Here is a 19,371-nt window from a genome sequence, read left to right as displayed (position 1 = left end):
TTTTGGTAAGTATTGTGATTAATTATCTCCCATGACTTTACGCCCCCCCCCCCCCCCCCGATAGCCTCATAGACAGTAAAAGATTGCCTGCGAGCTTCTCCTCCTGTCCATACGGTAATTTCTCTACTGTGCGACAGAGAGTCGCTGGTTATGACGCAATCATTAGCCTATATTTTACAAAAACTGCTTCTACGGGACCATAGCATAAGATACAAGACAATGGAGCCTTTTATACATTTTCGTGTTTCTTTAGAAATAATTAATGGACAAATGGAGTCTTTAAACGCCTCAGATGTAAAGATTTTCGCGGTTAAAGTGGCGCCAAAATTAATGTGAGTCAATGGAATGCTAACAGCAGGTGGGGGTCCGCTAGCCAAAGGCGGCGCCCAGGGGGGGCTTCAAAAAAATATGAAACCCTGCCCCCCTGATTAAACTCCGACGCCAGCGGCTGCCTGTGGCAACAACGTCCGCCTGAATGCGCGTCCGACCGCAAACCTGAAACGTTTAATGGTTCCGAGTGCAAGCTTAATTGCATAGTACAACAAAGTTTGATATTATAACCCAAAATTTTACATTAAACTGTGCATTTAACAAATCAGGTTCCCAGTACTCCAAACGATGAATTCTTGAATTGCATTATCTGGAAATAAAGTGCAGAACCATTTCATCAGACATTAGAAATAAGTTTTTATTTCAAAGCAGTGAGCAAGCTGATTATATAATAATAATAATAATAATAATAATAATAATCCAAGTCTTCATCATCTGACATAAAACGTTAGATAAAAAGCCTTTTGTGTAGGTGGCAATATAAGCATGTCTGGTCCACCAGTGAATTGAGAAAATATGATGTAATGCAGCAATTAATAAAGATTAACTGTAAAGACCATACAAGTACTGAAAGGTTTCAGTGAATGGTGGACCTTTCGAGGATTTTGTACTCATTTCTTCTTAGGGCCAGAATCAAGAGGCATCCCAATTTCTTTTCCACGCAACTTGAGGCCTAAAAAAAGAAACAGAAAATATTTACCCAATGAGTAATATTTATAGAACAAAATAGGGCATTTCTACAATGACCCTGGTATTTAAAAAATATGAGACAGTTCATAGGCCGGAACACAGCAAACCGACTTCAAAGAACTAGCGGCGACAAAAGCCAGTGTGCTTCTGGATCCGTAAAGATGCGCTTGAACACACCGCTCAGTCTACAGCCAACTTCAAACTAACACAGAGGAATTAACTGTCTGTTATGGAATGATATTGCGGACATTATTCAAAAGGCATTGCAAATTGTATTTGCAATTGCGTTTTCAATTTGTGGACGCATAAAATGTGACATAATCCAAATGCAAATCGCGCATTACCGTTTTCATTTTCGATTAAGTGAACGCACAGTGTCTGCCAAATTTAAAATGGAAATGCAAAGTCCGTTTGCAATTGTGTTTTCCATATCTTACGAGCTATGAGCCTGTCATATTTAAATAGCAATATTAATTACCACATTTGCCTTTTCACTCTCTCTGCACTGTGCATGTAAACGGCCAAAACTCAAATGGAATCGCAATACCTTTTGCATTTGAATTTCCAACGTCTACATGGAAACCTGTCAATCAAGTGACAGGGGTGGGGCCATTTTATTGGGCGTGTTTGCGTTGGGAAGTGACGATCGTACTAAAATGTACCATGTTTTTACTAGGGTAAATATGAGTTAACGATAGTGTTTATAATTAAGCCACAGTAGCCACAAATGTACAGTTGTCTGAGACGTTATGAAATGTTTTTTAATATCATGAACCATAAAATGTAGTCAGTGTTCTGCTATTGTTTATTTTCATAATAAGTAAACACAGGCCACAAGTTAAGACGGTCACAGATCTGGTGCTGATTCAGTGTAGCTTGGTAGCTGAGTGGTTAGTGACTGTCATCTCTAACGGCATACCATCTTTTAGCGCGTGTTCGAAACCCAGGCCAACACAGACGTTCTTTATTTTTTTGTTTATCCTACTAACTTCAGCCGCTGATTTCGGACTTGCATCCTCAGTAGTTCAGACTTTGTGCATTCGACTCGGGAGTGTGATGTCTGCGAGGACGCAGGTCCGGTAATCCTGCAAACAGCAGCGTACTTGATAACATGTCAGCTCGCCTTGACTACTGCAATTTTCCTCACTGTATGATCGCCCGTTTGGCGGCTGAAGTTAGTAGGATAAACAAAAAAATAAAGAACGTCTGTGTTGGCCCGGGCTTCGAACATGCGCTAAAAGACGGTATGCCATAAGAGATGACAGTCACTAACCACTCAGCTACCAAGCTACACTGAATCAGCACCAGATCTGTGACCATCTTAACGTGTGGCCTGTGTTTAACTATTATGAAAATAAACAATAGCAGAACACTGACTACATTTTATGGTTCATGATATTAAAGAACATTTCATAACGTCTCAGACAACTGTACATTTGTGGCTACTGTGGCTTAATTATAAACACTATCGTTAACTTATATTTACCCTAGTAAAAACATGGTACATTTTAGTACGATCTTCACTTCCCAATGCAAACACGCCCAATAAAATGGCCCCACCCCTGTCACTTGATTGACAGGTTTCCGTGTAGACGTTGGAAATTCAAATGCAAAAGGTATTGCGATTCCATTTGAGTTTTGGCAGTTTACATGCACAGTGCAGAGAGAGCGAAAAGGCAAATGTGGTAATTAATATTGCTATTTAAATATGACAGGCTCATAGCTCGTAAGATATGGAAAACACAATTGCAAACGGACTTTGCATTTCCATTTTAAATTTGGCAGACACTGTGCGTTCACTTAATCGAAAATGAAAACGGTAATGCGCGATTTGCATTTGCGTTTGGATTATGTCACATTTTATGCGTCCATAAATTGAAAACGCAATTGCAAATACAATTTGCAATGCCTTTTGAATAATGTCCGCAATATCATTCCATAGTCTGTATCAGCAGCTATCAGAAGTATATATTTATCATTCAAACGGAGAAACTGAGACAAGGATATAAGATATATAAGCAGATATATGAAATGTAAACAAAGCAGCGCTTGCTTACCATTTTGAATATCGGTTTTTTGTTGATAACTTTCTTCATTTTAAGCAGCTCATGTTGTTATGAAAATATTTGCATATTGGAATGCTTAGGTTAAGATCATGTAATATTAAATCTGCCTTCTGTCTGAGCATCCAGAGTTCTCACTCATTGAATCGGGCAAACTGCCGCCCGCTTGAGCCTGACGAGAGCGAACGTGTGGAACACAACAAAATACCTAGCACAATAGATGCTTGCCGACTGTCAGCTTGGTGTGTCCTGGCCTTATGAGACAGTGATGTATGTTTCAAAAAAATCTAAAACCTACCAATGGCTCTCTCAATCTTCCCCATGACTTGATTATTGGGGATGGCCTTGCCACATTCATACTCGGCAATGATCTGTGGCTTCTCATTGATTTTCTGCAAGAAACACAAACTTATATTTAAATAACTACAAATGAACGGTGAAATCAAAGGTGAATCGTACAGTAAGTCTGGCAAATACTCACAGTAGCCAGATCTTTTTGAGTGAGGCCTTTATTCTGGCGGCCCTGCTGGATCACCTTCCCTACTTCCAGAGGCACTCTCTGGTGGCTGAGCTCCTCTGTCTCGCGGTCCAGCTTGGCTGTGTTCTTGGTCACAACATGCTGTTTGTTCTGTCCAGCAGCCCCTTCGAAATAGAAAGTATTCATTTTATTCCAGTAAAAAAAAAAAAACTGAAAAACAAACACACTGATTATATAAGGAAAGGTTTTTATGTTCTTACATTTCTTGGATGTTTCGACGGCATCTCCCTTCCTCTGAGCAGATATAATAGCCTGAAACAAATGTTCTGTTATTCTTATGTAAAGCTAAACTCCACAAACATCTGTGGACTGTTATTATCATTATGACTTCCACCCACTGATCTTTAAAATGACTGGATTGCTCATTGCATTCTAAACTGTGTCAGGCAGTGGAAAGTGTTACTATTCCTGATCGACAGAGAGCATCTCTGACTGACAGCCAAGACCTTGACCTGAAAACACCCGATTTGAAGCGTATCGGTCACACAGGATTAGTTTTTAAGATGTGTGTATGTAAATTCATTTTTACTTCATTTGTTACCTGCAGTGTTTATGGTCTTTATGGCCAGGATAGGCAATATATTGAAATTGTTTAGTGTGTGTCTGCTGCGCACTGACGACAGAACTGATCCATCACAAAATATATTTCTCTATCTATGTGGGTTGGACGATGTCTACCAAATTGGCATCGGATGATGTCTGCAGTGAAACACTGCAAAGGATGATTACATCTGTGAGTGGGGGAGAGGGGGGGGGGTCGTCATCAGAAGTGTCCGCACACGCCATCCGCATGCAGCCCAATTTTTGTGAGCACACGGATGGTCTGCATTCGACAGTGCAGGCATACTATGCATGTGTCGAGCTCATCCGTCCGCGGTTGAGTAAACTTTGAAAGCTTCGTGGACGCAGCTGTGTGCGAGACAGAATGCAGGGAATCACGATGCAGGCTCAACATCGTGATGTCTGTCAGCCATCGGTGATGAACGATGGCATCGTCTATCACCCCAACCCTACAGGAGATATTAAACATGAACATATACATGGTTTTAGTATCAGAAACTGATTCGAATATACAACACAGGCCTCTGTTACTATATTACTCTGTCGTATTGAAACTCAAATCTAGGAAATAAAGCATATCCATATCGTATGTAGTCAGCGTTATTTCTCTGAATAAGTTATGATGTGTATATTTGTCTCTGATTGAGCAACATCAATTTCAGACTCTTAAAATTGTGCAAATTCTATGGCATTTTAATAGCATTACCATTTCCATAAGAGTAAAATGTCAAATGTATGTTTGATTAATTTTCTAATTTGAGCAGCATTTAAATCATTCACTTTTTCAAAATGACTCTTGTAGAAGAAATCATTATTGAAACATTTGCAGTTAACCTACTGTACAATAGAAACAAAATTACATAAACGGTGAATACCTGTACAAGGTGAATTATAGGATCATGAACTACATCTTTTATAACTTTATAATGTTCTCTGATACACGTATAATGTTAATGAGGAGCTGAATTCCAGAGAAAGGCTCAAGACACAGGATGTTTTAAATCAAATCCTATCACCACAAGTCTGAAGCAAGTCCACTAATTAGCAGTTTGAACAGCTTTCAACATTAGAATAAAAAAGAACAATTATTGACAATTCCAATTCAGAAAGGAGAATTTTGGGCAAGTACTCAAGATTGATGGTCAAAGAGATGCACAGCCTGACCATCACATGTAATTTCATGTTAGTAATTATGGTCACAAGCTCTTTGGATTGACCCCCCCCCCCTCGGACCACCTGACTGATAAGATAACACTTGATTTATGAGCAGGCAGGACAAACATCACAACACCCCGAGCAAAGACAATATCTAATTGGTTAACCACAGCCCGGTTTAAATACTCAGGACATCATCAAATTGTGCTTTTTAGCTCTTTAGCTTTTTGGTCATGGCCTGTTGCCATGCTTTTAGATTTTGCTTTTAGTCATCACTTTCAGCCATGCTTTTTAGTGCTCTTTGAGTGTGCTCTGGCTTGCACGCCAGCTGCTCCTACATAGCCAAGATGAGAAGAAACGCCACCTAGTCACGTCCAACTTTACTTCTATTGTTTTACTTTAGATTTTTTTCCCCATTGAGAGTTTTGTGTACTGAGTTAAGTTTTGCCTACTTAGAGTGCCTGTCTAAAACTTCAGCCAGCCCACAACAATGCATCTTAAGCCAACGCCCAACCATTGGCTTCCCAATACGTCATTCCCAATATTTCATTCTCTGAAATGAATTATTTCCTTACTTTCTATCTTTCTGCAACTTGTGTGAATGTGTGTATTCATGTGTTAGATTATTTTATATGTCTTAGATTTATCTAATAAAGCCTTATTCATATTGAAAAGAGAAGTATCTTGTGTTTTCTGCTTACAAGTTAATGTCTTAAACTGCCGATCTTGTTACTGTGCTAATTAAGTGTTTTCACTATGTTTTGGATGTTAATATCCATTGCAGAGTTGCTCATTCAGTAAATCACTGGCCAATTCAGTGATCTGCCATAAAACAATGATTCTGTCCAAATTCCCTTTAAAATCTTAAATGATTCCTTTTGAGTTAAATTGACCGGTTTCCCTTACAAGTGTTAAGCCGAGTTCAGACTGCACGATTTTAGCCCAGTTTTTGGCTCGCCGACAGGTTTTGAGAAATCGCCGACAAATGCCCGAAATCACAGGCAAATCGGTGCTCGTTCACGCGAGTGACAATCACGCAGTGTGAATGAGCAAAGACGCGATCTGAGAGAATCGCAGACGAGTCGCCGACGCCCATGAGATATTTGGCATGCTAAATATCTGGACCTGTCGGCGATTCAAAATCATGCTGTGTGAAAAGTGTTCTGGCTGAAAACTACATCAGCGATGACCGATAGCCAATGAGAGAGCAAGATACAGAGCAGCGGGGAGTTCGGGGAGGAGTTATAGAGCACAATATCAGCAAGCATGGCTTGTTTTCTTTTTCTTGTTTTCGCTGCAAATCAGCGCACAGGGAATTCGTATTTGCAAGCTTTTTGCAGGCTATTATTTTTAATAATAATCCAAGTCTCACGTGAGAACTCCCGTCTTGCACGCATGATATCACGTTGTTTCCTTGTCACATCTCCCGTGGGTTTAGTTGTGAAACGTAGTTTGCGTGCCAGACAAAGTTGTCGGAAGTGGTGGAAATTATGATTCTTTCAAGAGATTCGTTCATTTTCAGTTCGTTCACCAAAATGATTCGTTCAGAATAGTTCACTGATTCGTTCAGTGATCATTTCTTCATATTACACAAAAATATACCAGCAGGTGGCAAAAAAAAAGTGTATTATGTGTTATGTCTTAAGTCAACGAACGTATTTACTTACAACAACTGATCTGGCTTTATTAAAATGTGTGCATAAACGCATTCAATATATAAAGTCTAATTAAGTTGTTCAGATGAACAAAGCACGAGGTTTTCTTACCTAATTAACATTTTAATTGTTTGGTCAGACAGTTTGTATATTATAAATTCACATTCATAAATCGGGGATTAAACGTGGAGTTCTGTATGCTAAATATCAAAACAAGAGTATGTGCACATATTAGATTGACATGCTAAATAGCAGACTAACCCTGTTTACTCTCAGTCATTTCATTCACGAACGAGATGTACTAAATCATTCAACTCGTTCACGAACGACATGGGTACCAGTTCAGTCATTTCATTCACGAACGATAAGATCTCTATATCTTGTTCAGACTCATATGAACCTCGTTCATTGAAGGGCGTATTCGTTCACTACATTCAACAAATCACATGCTCTGTCACATCTCATACTCGAAGGCTATTGGCTCGAGGTTGAGTAATTCTTTGACAGGATGAAATGGTTGTTACCCGGTTCACTGAGCTGCGCATGCGCTGCTAATAGCGCCGCGCTGCTGTGGAGGGAGGAACTTCACTGAACGAGAAATATGAGTCAGTGGATTGAGTGAACGAGAACGATTTGTTCACCTAAAAGATTCGTTCAAAAAGAACGATTCGTTCACAAACGACACATCACTAGTAGTAGTTGTCGGTGATTCTTCCTATTGTAAAGTCATGCAGTGTGAAACCTTTTGTCGCCGATCCATCGTGCAGTATGAACACAGCAGTGACTGAATGCTGGCCAAGATAGTCATGCAGTGTGAAAAGAACAGTGAACCGACTACTTTGAAAATCGTGCAGTGTGAACTCGGCTTTAGGTTCACAAGGCAATTCAAAGACTATTTTTCAGAACACAGTGTCTTGTAATGTCATCTGCATGGTTGTGCTGGAGTAATCCTGTGTTTGTCTAGTATTGTGCGTATCAGTGGGCGGGGCTACAGAGGCAGTGACGTAGAAGCAGGCGTTGATCTTCTCCTGTGGAGGCAGTGCTTAGCCACACTATTACATCATAACATGGCACATTCCAAAATGAGTCGTTTTTGAGCTTGGTTTCAATAAAAGTTATTTTTAAACTAATGAGTAAGTTTTGTAACTTACCTAATGTTTTATACTACCTGTTATATGTCAAAAGTTTATTAAATTAAATTTAAATTTAAATTATGCCTTTACAAAGCATAACTCTTTATTCAGATTTCAGAATGAGCCCTTTTGTCATTTGTAATACATATGTTGCGGGTCTCGTCCGCCTGATGTTCATCTGATATTCGCCACTGTAATGTAGAAGGACGTAACTTTTTAATACGAAATTCCCGATATTAAATAAATAGCCGTTTACATGCTTAGGACATTTGCGTTGTAAGAATGACCAGGGAGACTTCAGATACAAAAACGCTGACTTGTTAGATGGTTGTATCATTAAAATTGTATGATTTCCTATTAATTAATTAGACTATATGGGAAGTCTAGGAAATACCAATATGACGTCACAAGCAATCCAGCTCTCGATCAGTGCCTTCACCACGTTACGTGTCCTGGCTAATTCGACCAATGATACAATATTATTACTGCTGTATTTATCCTCAGATCGACGCTTGAAACTTTATAACAAATTAAAGCCATTTTGCGCGTTATTTGAGGCGAAATATTTGAAAGCAGGTCACAGCAACAATGTGTTTGTCAAACGTGAATAACGTCAACATGTAGCAGATGGTTGTGAAATACCTGCTTAGACTTTGACTGCGCAGCCGATTCCTTCTTCCTCAAAACTGTCACTGTATCCCAGTCACTCTCTGCCATGTTGTTGACAATTATTTGCAGAAGTGTTTGATTTTTAGACAACAACGGACCGTTCAACTTCTCGGGCACGTCCCCTGCTCTGCTATTGAACTAAACCGGATATACGTCAGGGTATGAGGCACGCGTCAACAAGCCATACAACGACGTGTATTAACCATTAACCACAGTCTATGGTATTAACGAGTATCGTATTGTGTGTATGTGTATTAAAAAAGGTGCGGATAAAGTATACAATTGTGTCTTAAATTATAATAATCTGCGATATGAAATATCAACACTTTTAATTTGCCCTGCATGGCATCTGACGCAACAACAAAATGGAATGACATTTATTAAGTATATATGGCATTAAATAAATATTTATTTATTTAAGAACGTTCCAAAGAACATCTTATACATCTAGTTTTCTAAGAGCATTTATTATTTATTTATTATTTAATGCTCCTAAAACTTTTCAGGTAACAGTGTGTTCTTTGTCTAGTTTCATGCTTAGTCAATAAATATATCTTTGGACTGTAAGATAAAAGGATTTCATTAAAAAGTAAATTTGTAAGTGCAGGAAAATTTTTATTTTGGTCCAATAAAATTGTTAATAATTATATTAATGCCTGCCAATTAATAGGTAGAATTAAACTTAATCTAATCTTCATTTGGAGGGTTTGATTTTGGCCCATGTCCTCTCTGTAAATAATAAATTACAATAAAGCCTAATAATAAAATAAATAAATTATATTGATGTATCAATAAATGGAGTTGTATTTAACATATATATTTTTAAATACATTTATCATTATTACTTTGTTAATGTAAATTTTCCCTGAACCTACAAATTTACAATTTAATTGAATCCATTTATCTTTATTTACTGACTAAATATAAAAATAGATAAAGAAAACGAATGGTACGTTTTAAAACTACAGGCCAGTGTAAAGTATAAATAAATAGCATGCATGTTTGGATGTATGAATGTAGGATCGATTGATTTCAATTTCTTTTTATGTATGTATTTATTTATTTATGTTAATTTGTGCTTTTTGGTAAAAAAAAAAATCATTGTGTTGTGAGCTGTTTTGTATAATGGTTCTTGTAATCTTAATAAACAATTGTATTTTTGTTCTACTGAATATTACTTTAATACCTTTAAGAATTTTGCTCAAACACTATAAATGAACAAGAGAAACAAGCGGTTTCCTCTTCCATTATAAAATGATAATTATATACTTTAATTACACTTCATGTGATTTTTCAATAGTGTATGAACTCTTGTGTCAATAGCGTGCAGTATTTACATGCGTTTATGTATGTAGGTCACAGGACCATTGCTGGGTTTCTAATAGTCAGAGGCACGAACATGGATTGACCCCTGCTGGTATTTATAGACTGCTGAGTCAGGGTCAGGCACTGGCAGATCACTGCTATAAGCAAAAGGAGACTGACATCGACAGCTGCTGAGATATTAAGCAACCATTTCAATAAAAGCTTCTGTAGCACATTTATGTAAAACAAGCATTATAAATAATGCATGTTTGTAGTATTTTAATCACATCAACTTTCAATAAAGTAATAAGACTTTCGTCATCTCTCAGTATCTCATTTTCCATCAGTGGATGTTTACTCATCATAACAGCTTTTGACATAATCTTGATAATTTCTTGACATTTTTTAATGTGATAATGTACAAAGTTGGCATCATGTTCCATAAGCTGTGTTTAATCATCATATGATTACAGATATCCCCCCCAAAAAAGTATTCATCTCTGTATTTTTAGGCATGAAGAATCCAAAAAAAGAAAGAAAAGTCAAATTATCACATACTAGCATATACACATATTCACAGTATATTTTAAGTTTACTCAAAATTAATAAACCCTGTTGATAAAAGATTATAACAGATGTACAACTTATTTTTAGAAGATCTATACCATGCATAACACTGCTGTGGAAATCATACGAAATGGCACATCTGAAGCTTGCAGTGATTGGAATTAAACAACATACAATTCCATATAACAATGTTGCAGTTTTTGGTAAAAGTGAAAAATCTGCTCCAAATGTTCCGTTTGAATGCTTTTTCAGAGTATCATGAAATATTAGTGCACCTGAATTTAAACAGTCCAAAAGTCTCAAATTATCCATGGTGGTTTCATTTACATCATCTTCTCAAATGCATTGTAAATAGTCTGAAAATTACATACAATTCCAAGAAAATAGAAATCTGAAATGATTCTTTATGCTGCTTGATAAAGTCCCTGAGCAAATGTTTCGCTCACTTACTATGATCAATAAAATCCATCAGCCAATTGATATAAATCACAAATACTTATTTGACATTAATCACTGTTAGCAAAAACAATAAAACTTGTATTAACATCCTTTCTTTTAAAGTGAAAGGAAAAACTGTGCACCTGACGCTTTTCCAAAGCGCTTCTCCAAACTTTATATTGCTTCGGCAGAAATGGAACAAGAAATGATCAGATCAAGATTATGGATGTGTGCTACTTAGGGTAATGTTTTAGAAACGTACATGTTTCTATCACACACTTTTTAGAATAGATGTAGGGCAATTGACATGAATTGACAAAATTTAAAAAGCATGGCGACTTTTGAAATCCTTCTAAATACACGCACTGATCAGTAGAGGGGGCTCCAGTTGAATGCTCCAATGGATATTAGAGTCTGACAAGTGTTGGAGGACAGCCACACCATCTCCACTAAACTGTAATGAAGGAATCCCAAGGCAAAGCCACATCCGACGTCTGTCAGATGGTGACGACCCAGGAACACACGAGACATGCCAACTAGGACTGCCCATAAGACAAGCAAAATACGAAGAGGAACTGCAAGGACCAAGTGTGCCAACAGGAATTTAGATACCATGACTGCTCGGCTTGCATGGGCTGCTGGGAAAGAATAGATGTCCATGGCCAGGTAGTCAAGGAAACTAGGCGCCATTTCCCATGGCCCTTTGCGCTTCACCAACTTCTGCATGCCTGCCACAGTCATCACATCCAGTAAGAGTGCTGTAAAGCAATGACATTTACATTTACGTTATTAAAGCAAATTCAGACTCACAAGAATGTCTATGTGATTTGGCCACAAGTCATCACACCTGTAATGATATACAACTATAACACACTCTTGTGAGTGAAATATTGCTTTTACATAACAGTTCAAAGGATAAGCATGCAAAAAATTAAGGAAAAATCAAGGAATTCTTCAAAGATCCTCTACTTTCCTAAATTCAGACCTGTTGTTGCTAGTTCAAAAACTGTGTCCCGTATTTCTCCACATTGGTTTTCCCAATGGCATCTCTGGCAAGACTGATATTTCAAGTTTTATATCAGACACATTTACAAAGCGCAAGATTGCAGTAATAAATGTAATAAAGCTTGAAATTGTGATTACCAAAGAGAGTACTAAATAAGATTTACAACAAAAACAGACACAAGCACTTCAGAGACATGCATTAAACCAATGGATTACTTTTAAATTACAGGCATGATCTTTTTTGGAGCTTTAAAGTATTGGTCACCATTCACATGCATTGTATGGAGCTATTGTGATGAAATAATTGACTTTGAATCTTTATATGTGTACTGTAGAACATATAAAGCCGTATACTTCATCTGAGTGTAATGAAGTAGTCACATGCGTCTGTCAGTCAGAACACATATCCTTGTATTCCCTCATCCACTGACCTACAAACCCAACAGCACCCTCACAAGCTGCTAAAAACCCTGAGAATGTGATTTCAAATTTCAAAAACGGTCGTTGACAAGGAGATATTTCTCAATCATGGTAGCTACGTGTGAGCAAAATAGCGATTTTTATATAGCCACATACTCTGATAACATTTGGACTCTCTCCAGAGAGCCAGTATGCGTTAAAGCTCACCTAGCAGCAAATTGACCAAAACCTCTTGACCCGCCAACGTGTTGCTTCTCGTAAGACACACAATTGTGCCGAAGATCCACGGGATGCCATGACCAGTGAGAGCGAGCAGCTTGACCATAGAGCGCACGCTCCCCCACGACGACGTGGTGTGCGCGCACACGCCGAGCCGTTTAGACATGCAGATATCAATGGCCAGAAGAGAGTTCATTGCGATGCCTTTGAATGACGGGTTTAGCTGCATGCAGTCTTCTTCTGGTAATTCCTTCCTCTCCTTATTGTTCTCGGGCGACTCCTGCTGCGGATTTATGACCGGCTGGTTTTGACTTTGCTGGTGTCTCTGCGACGGCCTCCGTGCAGTGCCGCGAGCTTCAGCGCTACCGATCTTCAAAGGCTGATTTAGAGATATAAACTCGGGTCTGTTCAACGCATTGTTTCTCTCCCTTGCCCTGGGTCGAGTCTGGTTCGCATGCATTTTCATTTTCGGCGGACCTTCCAGTTTAAATATGTTTTACGGTCCTGTTTTCTCACAGCGAGACAGTGAACGGTCTACCATGTCCATTCCCAGATCATGTCTTGCTCTGTTCTAAGTGTTGCGACTTCTAGTATTCCAGTTGCACTATAAATAGACATTCCAGCCGTTTGGATATACGAGACGCATCCGCATGCTGCCGAAAATCTAGATAAACAAATGACACTCTGCTAAGATAATCACCTTGTCCTTGCTTTAAAAAAGTCAAGTAAATAACCCATAGATAAAATGATTGTATTGATTTTTTTTTTTTTTGCATTGCACTATAGCTTCGCTGCGCTATAATTCGCTTTGAACAAAATAAATAAAACAGGCAGTCTATTTATTTATTTATTTATTTATTTATTTATTTATTTTCATCTTATAACTGTAATAAAAAACAAAACAAAAACAGCCTAAAAAAAAGAAAGAAATTCGAACTATAATATAATGTTCATTTAACTTTATGTTACAATGCCACTCGAACACTGCAGTGACTTGACCGTGCCTAAACTAGGTTATTATCATAGAAATTACATTTACACAAAAAAGGCCCTTTTTTGATAAGGTCAAAAGCCTTCTATAACAAATATGCCAAAAACTATAATTGCACCATGCATACCTCACCCCATTTATTTCCTGTTTTATTGTTGTTTTCGTGATATTTTCAATTACAAATTGTAAGGGAAGTCTATAATTCTAAGCCACTTGGACGCTGCACAAGATCCCGGGCCCTATGCATAGGCAGTCCCAATACCCCCCCCCTGGGGCCCTGGTAATCAGTACTGGTTTTACCCCCAGTCCGACGCCCCTGCACCCGGGGAAACTGACTACCCTTTAATAGGACAAGGGTGACACAAAGTAACCCGACTGGTCACACCCTTTAAATCTCTCAGATATGACGCTGAAATTAAAAGCACTGATAGGCTATTTGATTTGACACCAGAATTTTTGGGTATAAATTATGCCAGAAGACGCAGCGTGGAGCTCGACCTGTAACGCGAGTTTGGATTTAATCTTAACGTAATGGTTCTTGTTTCATTTGGTCATCCTGAGGGACCTTTTGAACTATGGAGCGTTTCAACATCATAAGACTGTTGACTGGAGCACCGCGTATATATAACAGGTCGTAATGCCACACTATTGGACGTACCGAACAGGTGCTACTTAGACATTTCTGGTTGTAAATCAAAGGGACATATTAGCTGACAAATACAGAATTGTGAGGCAACAAACACGATATGACTATATTATTATTATATGCGTTATAAGAATGAATATGTAGGGGTTAAGGAGGGGAAAGACCTGAGATTTATTAATGCTGTATTAAGTGATTACAAGACTTGATGATATGATTCATTATGCTGACATGCCAGGAATCATGTCATAGCACTGTGGCCACAGATTTGGTGCCCTTTTCTCTCATCTCTCATTACTGCTTCATTTGGATAGTGAAGGGTGTTTGTGCTGCCAGTCTAAAGAGCCTCCACCATGGGATGTGTACAGAGTGTAAAACTCAAGCCACGTTTTCATGAGAATATCACAGTCCTGGAACTGCAAGCCTCCATTGATCCTAGTCCAACTGTCATCGATGAGTCATCTAATGTGGTTCTGCGATACCGTACTCCTTACTTCAGGGCATCAGCTCAGGTCCAGGTGCCACCCATGCTTTGCAAAGATATCTGGACCGTTGGCTGGATCCAGGCTTGCAATCAAATGGATTTCTTCAATATATATGGGAATGAAGGAGTGTAAGTGTGTTCATTGAATAGATACGTCTAACCACTGAATACTTTATTGTTTTGAGTCCCTACCTTTTTTTTAAATAACTTGATTTAAAACTTTAACACACACATTTCTTTACTGCTTTACTGTTAAAGGAATAGTTCACCCCCAAAAAAATAACTTTCCAGGATGTAAATGAGATATGAGTTTGTTTCTTTATTAGAACAGATTTGGAGAAATTTAGCATTACGTCATTTGCTCTCCGATCTTCTTCATTGAATGGGTGCCGTCAGAACACAGCTGATAAAAGCATCACTGGAGAAATCAATATTATAGAAAAGGAATTATCAGAATATAATAAAAAAAAAAATGTGATGTTGATGTTGTTGTTTTTCTGCAAACATGATTTTTTCCCCTTGACAATGTTAATTGATGGACTGGAGTTGTGTGAATTACTAGTGGATTATTGTGGTTCTTTCATTTAACTGTCATTCTGATGGCACCCATTCACTGCAGAGGATCACCATTGGAGAGCAAGTGATGTCAGGGTAAATTTCTTCAAATATAACAAATACCATAAATTGGGTGAAAAGCAGAAAATAGCGTAATTATTCAGGGTACATCTCTGATGCAATAGTGTTTTAACTCGCTTAATTATAAGAACAACATTTGAGAAATAAGTTTCACCTTTCTCTTTAGATCCAGTTGGGAGCTCCCAGAGATGAAATGTGGGCAGATTCAGGTGATTAGTGATTCAGATGGTGTGAATTACCCCTGGTAAGGTTGCACCACTGAGATGTACATGATAGTGGGTCCCACTAAAAAGAGCACCAAACTCATCGTCAGCATGAATGACAACTTCTGCCCAAGTGTGACGTGGAGTGTCCCAGTGGGCACCACCAGCAGTCCAGCTCTCCTGAGCTCCATCCAGAGGGACCAACGCTTCACCACATGGTTCGTGGCCATGAACGAAACCACAGCTGAGATGGCGCTACTCCGAACCATCTGCTGGAGGATGCAGCTCTGCATTAAAGTGGATCCAATGAAGCCTCAGGGTCAAAGAGCCACAGTTGTGGAGCCACTGATCCAGGAACAGCCTCAAGTCTTGGTCAGAAATGAACCTATTCCGACAAACGCCTTGCTTAAGCCTAATGCCAATGATGCCGAGGTTCTAATGTGGCGGCCTAGAAATGGGGAGCCCATTGTGGTCATACCCCAAAAATATTTTTCCAATGAAGGATATTTACTTCCAGCTTGAAGTAAAATGATTCAATTATGCTCAGTTAAATGAAGAATGGTGTGGAGTGAGTATGAGAATGATAATCAACAGGGCTACCGATTGAAAGTTTTAAAAGAAAAAAAATATTATGTATTTATAGGCTGTTTGAAAGGATAGTCCACTTAAAAAAAATTTACACTGGATGAGCTGATTATTAAATGTATAATGTAGTTATATTTATTTTTACTATGGTGTGACCAATGTTTTACAAACAAAGGTTGCATTTTGTTACAGGAAACACATTTGCAAATGGCTCTCGTGTCTGTGGCATCTTAAAGGATGTTCCCTGGTCTAGAACTGTGAATAATTTAGTTGTCTTCTCATATTTTAAGAGGCAGCTTTTCATGTGCACAAGTTGTGTTTCAGGTACTTCATCTCTTTTTTTAGACATGGAAAACCCTTAGGTGGAAGATGAGGCAGAAACTCTAAAGAAAAATCAGTGTGTAAAAATAAATAGACTTCACTGTTGTTGTTGTTGTTGTTGTTGTTGTGGTGGTGTTATAACAATTTTTGAATTTTTTTTTCCAAGTTTAACTAAAGAGCAGACAGCTTAATACTGACTTTGTCATTTTAAATAAGATCTAAAATGATCATACAAGTACAATTGCTTCACAACAGCATTTGAACTGATGTATTTGATAACTATGACCAATAACTGTATCTGAATCACACAAACTTTGTTCTTTGTTTGAGAGCGTCCTCTCAACAGGGACCATATGACCTGATTCTAAAATACTCCAGGCTGTCCCCTCTTCGACTCCTATGAATTAATTTAAATCTCAAAAGTCTTGTATCTTCAGAGACTCCCTGGACATCCTTATTTGTCACATTGTTTACTAATTTTACTGTAAATAAAAATGAATCCGTGACTAGAAATCGACTGTTTCATCTACAAAAGTAGAAAATGGATAGAGTTATTTTTCACTTCATGCCAACTTTAAGAAATTTCCAGAATATCTGTACTGCCTTACCTCACCATTTTACAGTATTTTCTGATAATTATAAATTGCAATGGGACTTTCATTTGCAGTTGGGTCTGAGAGTCTAAAACCACTGTTGAAAATTATTCTACGCATTTACTAATTTAATTACAGTTGATTACAAATTGTAATTTGATTATATTTTGCTTTAATAACAGCAGCACCGATGCTGCATGAACTCTTTAAGTATGTGTAAAAACTGACAACCATAATATCTCCAGCATAATTTGAGATGACCTGAAATGCATTTTGAGGTGTGATGGAAAGACAATCTGTACAAAGAGACTTCATAATTGTTTGTTATCATTTTTTTTAAATTGCCCGTTTAGATCCCAGACATTTTTAAAATTCTTTTTTAACAGTTTTAATTATTATTATTATTATTATTTGAATCCATGTGTTCACAAAACAAAGATATATTTCTAATAAGATGCTTTGAATAATCATAATATAGAACTGTGTTATAAGTGTGCTTAACTGCTTAGGTGACCCTGTGTATTATACATAAGTTGAGTGATTCTTTGTGCTCTTGCACTGTGACTGCTCCTCCCTCCACGTCTCATACTTTTTTGTTATGAGGCACACACACACCTGAGAAACACTGGAGATTACAAATGACTTTTTCTGGCCTACCAACTTTTCAAATGATTCCTGAATGGAAAAAGCTATATATAAGCTATGAGGTGAGTTTGAGTTCTTGTTTAAATTCTTTACCCTTTTAACCTTTCATGCTTTTATAGATGCTTATAGTTGTACGTGCAATTTAACATGATTACTTCACCAACTAAAAATCTCTGCTGAAAAAGGAAGATAGGCTAAACCTCATTTGTTATGTTAGAGCACAAACATATTGGGCCATTTTCCCCGCTGAATTCTAGTTCTGTGAAAGTATTCCACTATTCAAATAATGATTCTTAGTCATTTGTGTATTTGCATGATTTTTACACTTGTTAAAATTAGTTCAAAATGAATGCTGCCAAGGCATAATGATGACTGTCATATACAGCAGTGCAATCTCATAAATTATTTCCTTTGAAATAAAATGCATTTACAGAAGCATAAAATAATCTACATCCTCCATTGTGATGTTGAAGTCCTATATGACCACCGAAGCCAGCTTAATCAGAATTTTATGGAAAAAGATCAATTCATTAATTCACTTCATACTTGAAGCTACATTATAATCTTCTTCATTCTGTGAAAAGAAAGTAGATAGTGTTTCAGATTGGCTTTGCTTGCGGCCTCATCATGGCTTTATTTACCACTAATAGTCAAGTCACCTTTATTTTTATTTTTTTAGCTTTTAACAATACAGATTGTGTACCATGTACCAATCTGTTACTAGGACAGTACCTTTTCAAAAGGTACTAATATGTATACTTTAGATTCTAATATACGTTTAAAGGGTTAGTTCACCCGAAAATCTAAATTATTTCATTAATAACTTACCCTCATGTCGTTCCAAACCAGTAAGACCTCTGTTTATCTTCGGAACACAGTTTAAGATATTTTAGATTTATTCCGAGAGCTCTCAGTCCCTCCATTGAAACTGTGTGCACAGTATACTGTCCATGTCTAGAAAGGTGAGAAAAACATCATTAAAGTAGTCCATGTGACATCAGAGGGTCAGTTAGAATATTTTTGAAGCATCAAAAATAAATTTTGGTCCAAAAATAGCAAAAAAAAAAATACGACTTTATTCAGCATTGTCTTCTCTTCCGTGTCTGTTGTGAGAGAGTTCAAAACACTGCAGATTGTGATATCCGGTTCCTGAACGAATCATTTGATGTAACCGGATCTTCTTGAACCAGTTCACCAAATCAAACTGAATTGTTTTAAACGGTTCGCGTATCCAATACGCATTAATCCACAAATGACTCAAGCTGTTAACTTTTTTAATGTGGCTGACACTCCCTCTGAGTTCAAACAAACCAATATCCCGGAGTAATTCATTTACTCAAACAGTACACTGACTGGACTGCCGTGAAAAGAGAACTGAAGATAAACACCGAGGATTAATGCCTATTGGAGACGCGAACTGTTTAAAACTATTCAGTTCGATTTGGTGAACTGGATAACGCAAACTGCTTTTTGCGAACCGGATATCACAAACTGCTGTGTTTTGAACTCTCTCACAACAGAC

The 19,371-nt window shown here is 37.7% G+C and overlaps 3 protein-coding genes across 4 annotated transcripts; 1 reads left to right on the top strand and 2 right to left on the bottom strand.

Annotated features, from left to right (window-relative positions):
• Positions 1–670: 670 nt before the first annotated feature.
• LOC132137281 (endothelial differentiation-related factor 1 homolog) lies at positions 671–8,963 on the bottom strand. Of its 2 annotated transcripts, XM_059547461.1 has the most exons (6): positions 8,768–8,925; positions 4,300–4,631; positions 3,822–3,873; positions 3,565–3,725; positions 3,382–3,475; positions 671–1,003 (listed from the first exon to the last, which is right to left on the bottom strand). In XM_059547461.1, exons 2-6 carry the CDS (start codon positions 4,411–4,413, stop codon positions 942–944), a joined length of 483 nt encoding a protein of 160 aa, XP_059403444.1. In that variant the 5' UTR covers positions 4,414–4,631; positions 8,768–8,925; the 3' UTR covers positions 671–941. The 2 variants fall into 2 exon arrangements, with proteins under 2 accessions (XP_059403444.1, XP_059403445.1); XM_059547462.1 differs by lacking the exon at positions 4,300–4,631 and having other exon boundaries at positions 8,768–8,963.
• A 1,507-nt stretch (positions 8,964–10,470) lies between these two features.
• Positions 10,471–13,332, bottom strand: LOC132137249 (inactive phospholipid phosphatase 7-like). Its single transcript, XM_059547458.1, has 2 exons — positions 12,737–13,332; positions 10,471–11,862 (listed from the first exon to the last, which is right to left on the bottom strand). The coding sequence occupies exons 1-2, from the start codon at positions 13,212–13,214 to the stop codon at positions 11,474–11,476; spliced, it is 867 nt and encodes a 288-aa protein (XP_059403441.1). The 5' UTR covers positions 13,215–13,332; the 3' UTR covers positions 10,471–11,473.
• A 734-nt stretch (positions 13,333–14,066) lies between these two features.
• Positions 14,067–16,314, top strand: LOC132137265 (protein FAM78A-like). Its single transcript, XM_059547460.1, has 2 exons — positions 14,067–14,995; positions 15,669–16,314. The coding sequence occupies exon 2, from the start codon at positions 15,766–15,768 to the stop codon at positions 16,225–16,227; it is 462 nt and encodes a 153-aa protein (XP_059403443.1). The 5' UTR covers positions 14,067–14,995; positions 15,669–15,765; the 3' UTR covers positions 16,228–16,314.
• Positions 16,315–19,371: the final 3,057 nt, after the last annotated feature.

This window comes from Carassius carassius, chromosome 4, assembly GCF_963082965.1.
Source record: "Carassius carassius chromosome 4, fCarCar2.1, whole genome shotgun sequence".
NCBI lineage: Eukaryota > Metazoa > Chordata > Actinopteri > Cypriniformes > Cyprinidae > Carassius > Carassius carassius.
The sequence above is the reverse complement of the archived record's forward strand: the minus strand, read 5'-3'. Positions and strand labels throughout refer to the sequence as shown.

Coding starts and splice junctions, on each gene's coding strand:
- LOC132137265 (XM_059547460.1), top strand. CDS start 15,766: ATGTACATGATAGTGGGTCCCACTAAAAAGAGCACCAAACTCATCGTC.
- LOC132137281 (XM_059547461.1), bottom strand. CDS start 4,413: ATGCGGATGGCGTGTGCGGACACTTCTGATGACGACCCCCCCCCCTCT. Junction 3,874..4,299: donor CATCATCCGATGCCAATTTG/GTAGACATCGTC, acceptor CATTTGTTTCAG/GCTATTATATCTGCTCAGAG. Junction 1,004..3,381: donor GAAGATTGAGAGAGCCATTG/GTAGGTTTTAGA, acceptor TTCTTTTTTTAG/GCCTCAAGTTGCGTGGAAAA.
- LOC132137249 (XM_059547458.1), bottom strand. CDS start 13,214: ATGAAAATGCATGCGAACCAGACTCGACCCAGGGCAAGGGAGAGAAAC. Junction 11,863..12,736: donor TTTGGTCAATTTGCTGCTAG/GTGAGCTTTAAC, acceptor ATTGCTTTACAG/CACTCTTACTGGATGTGATG.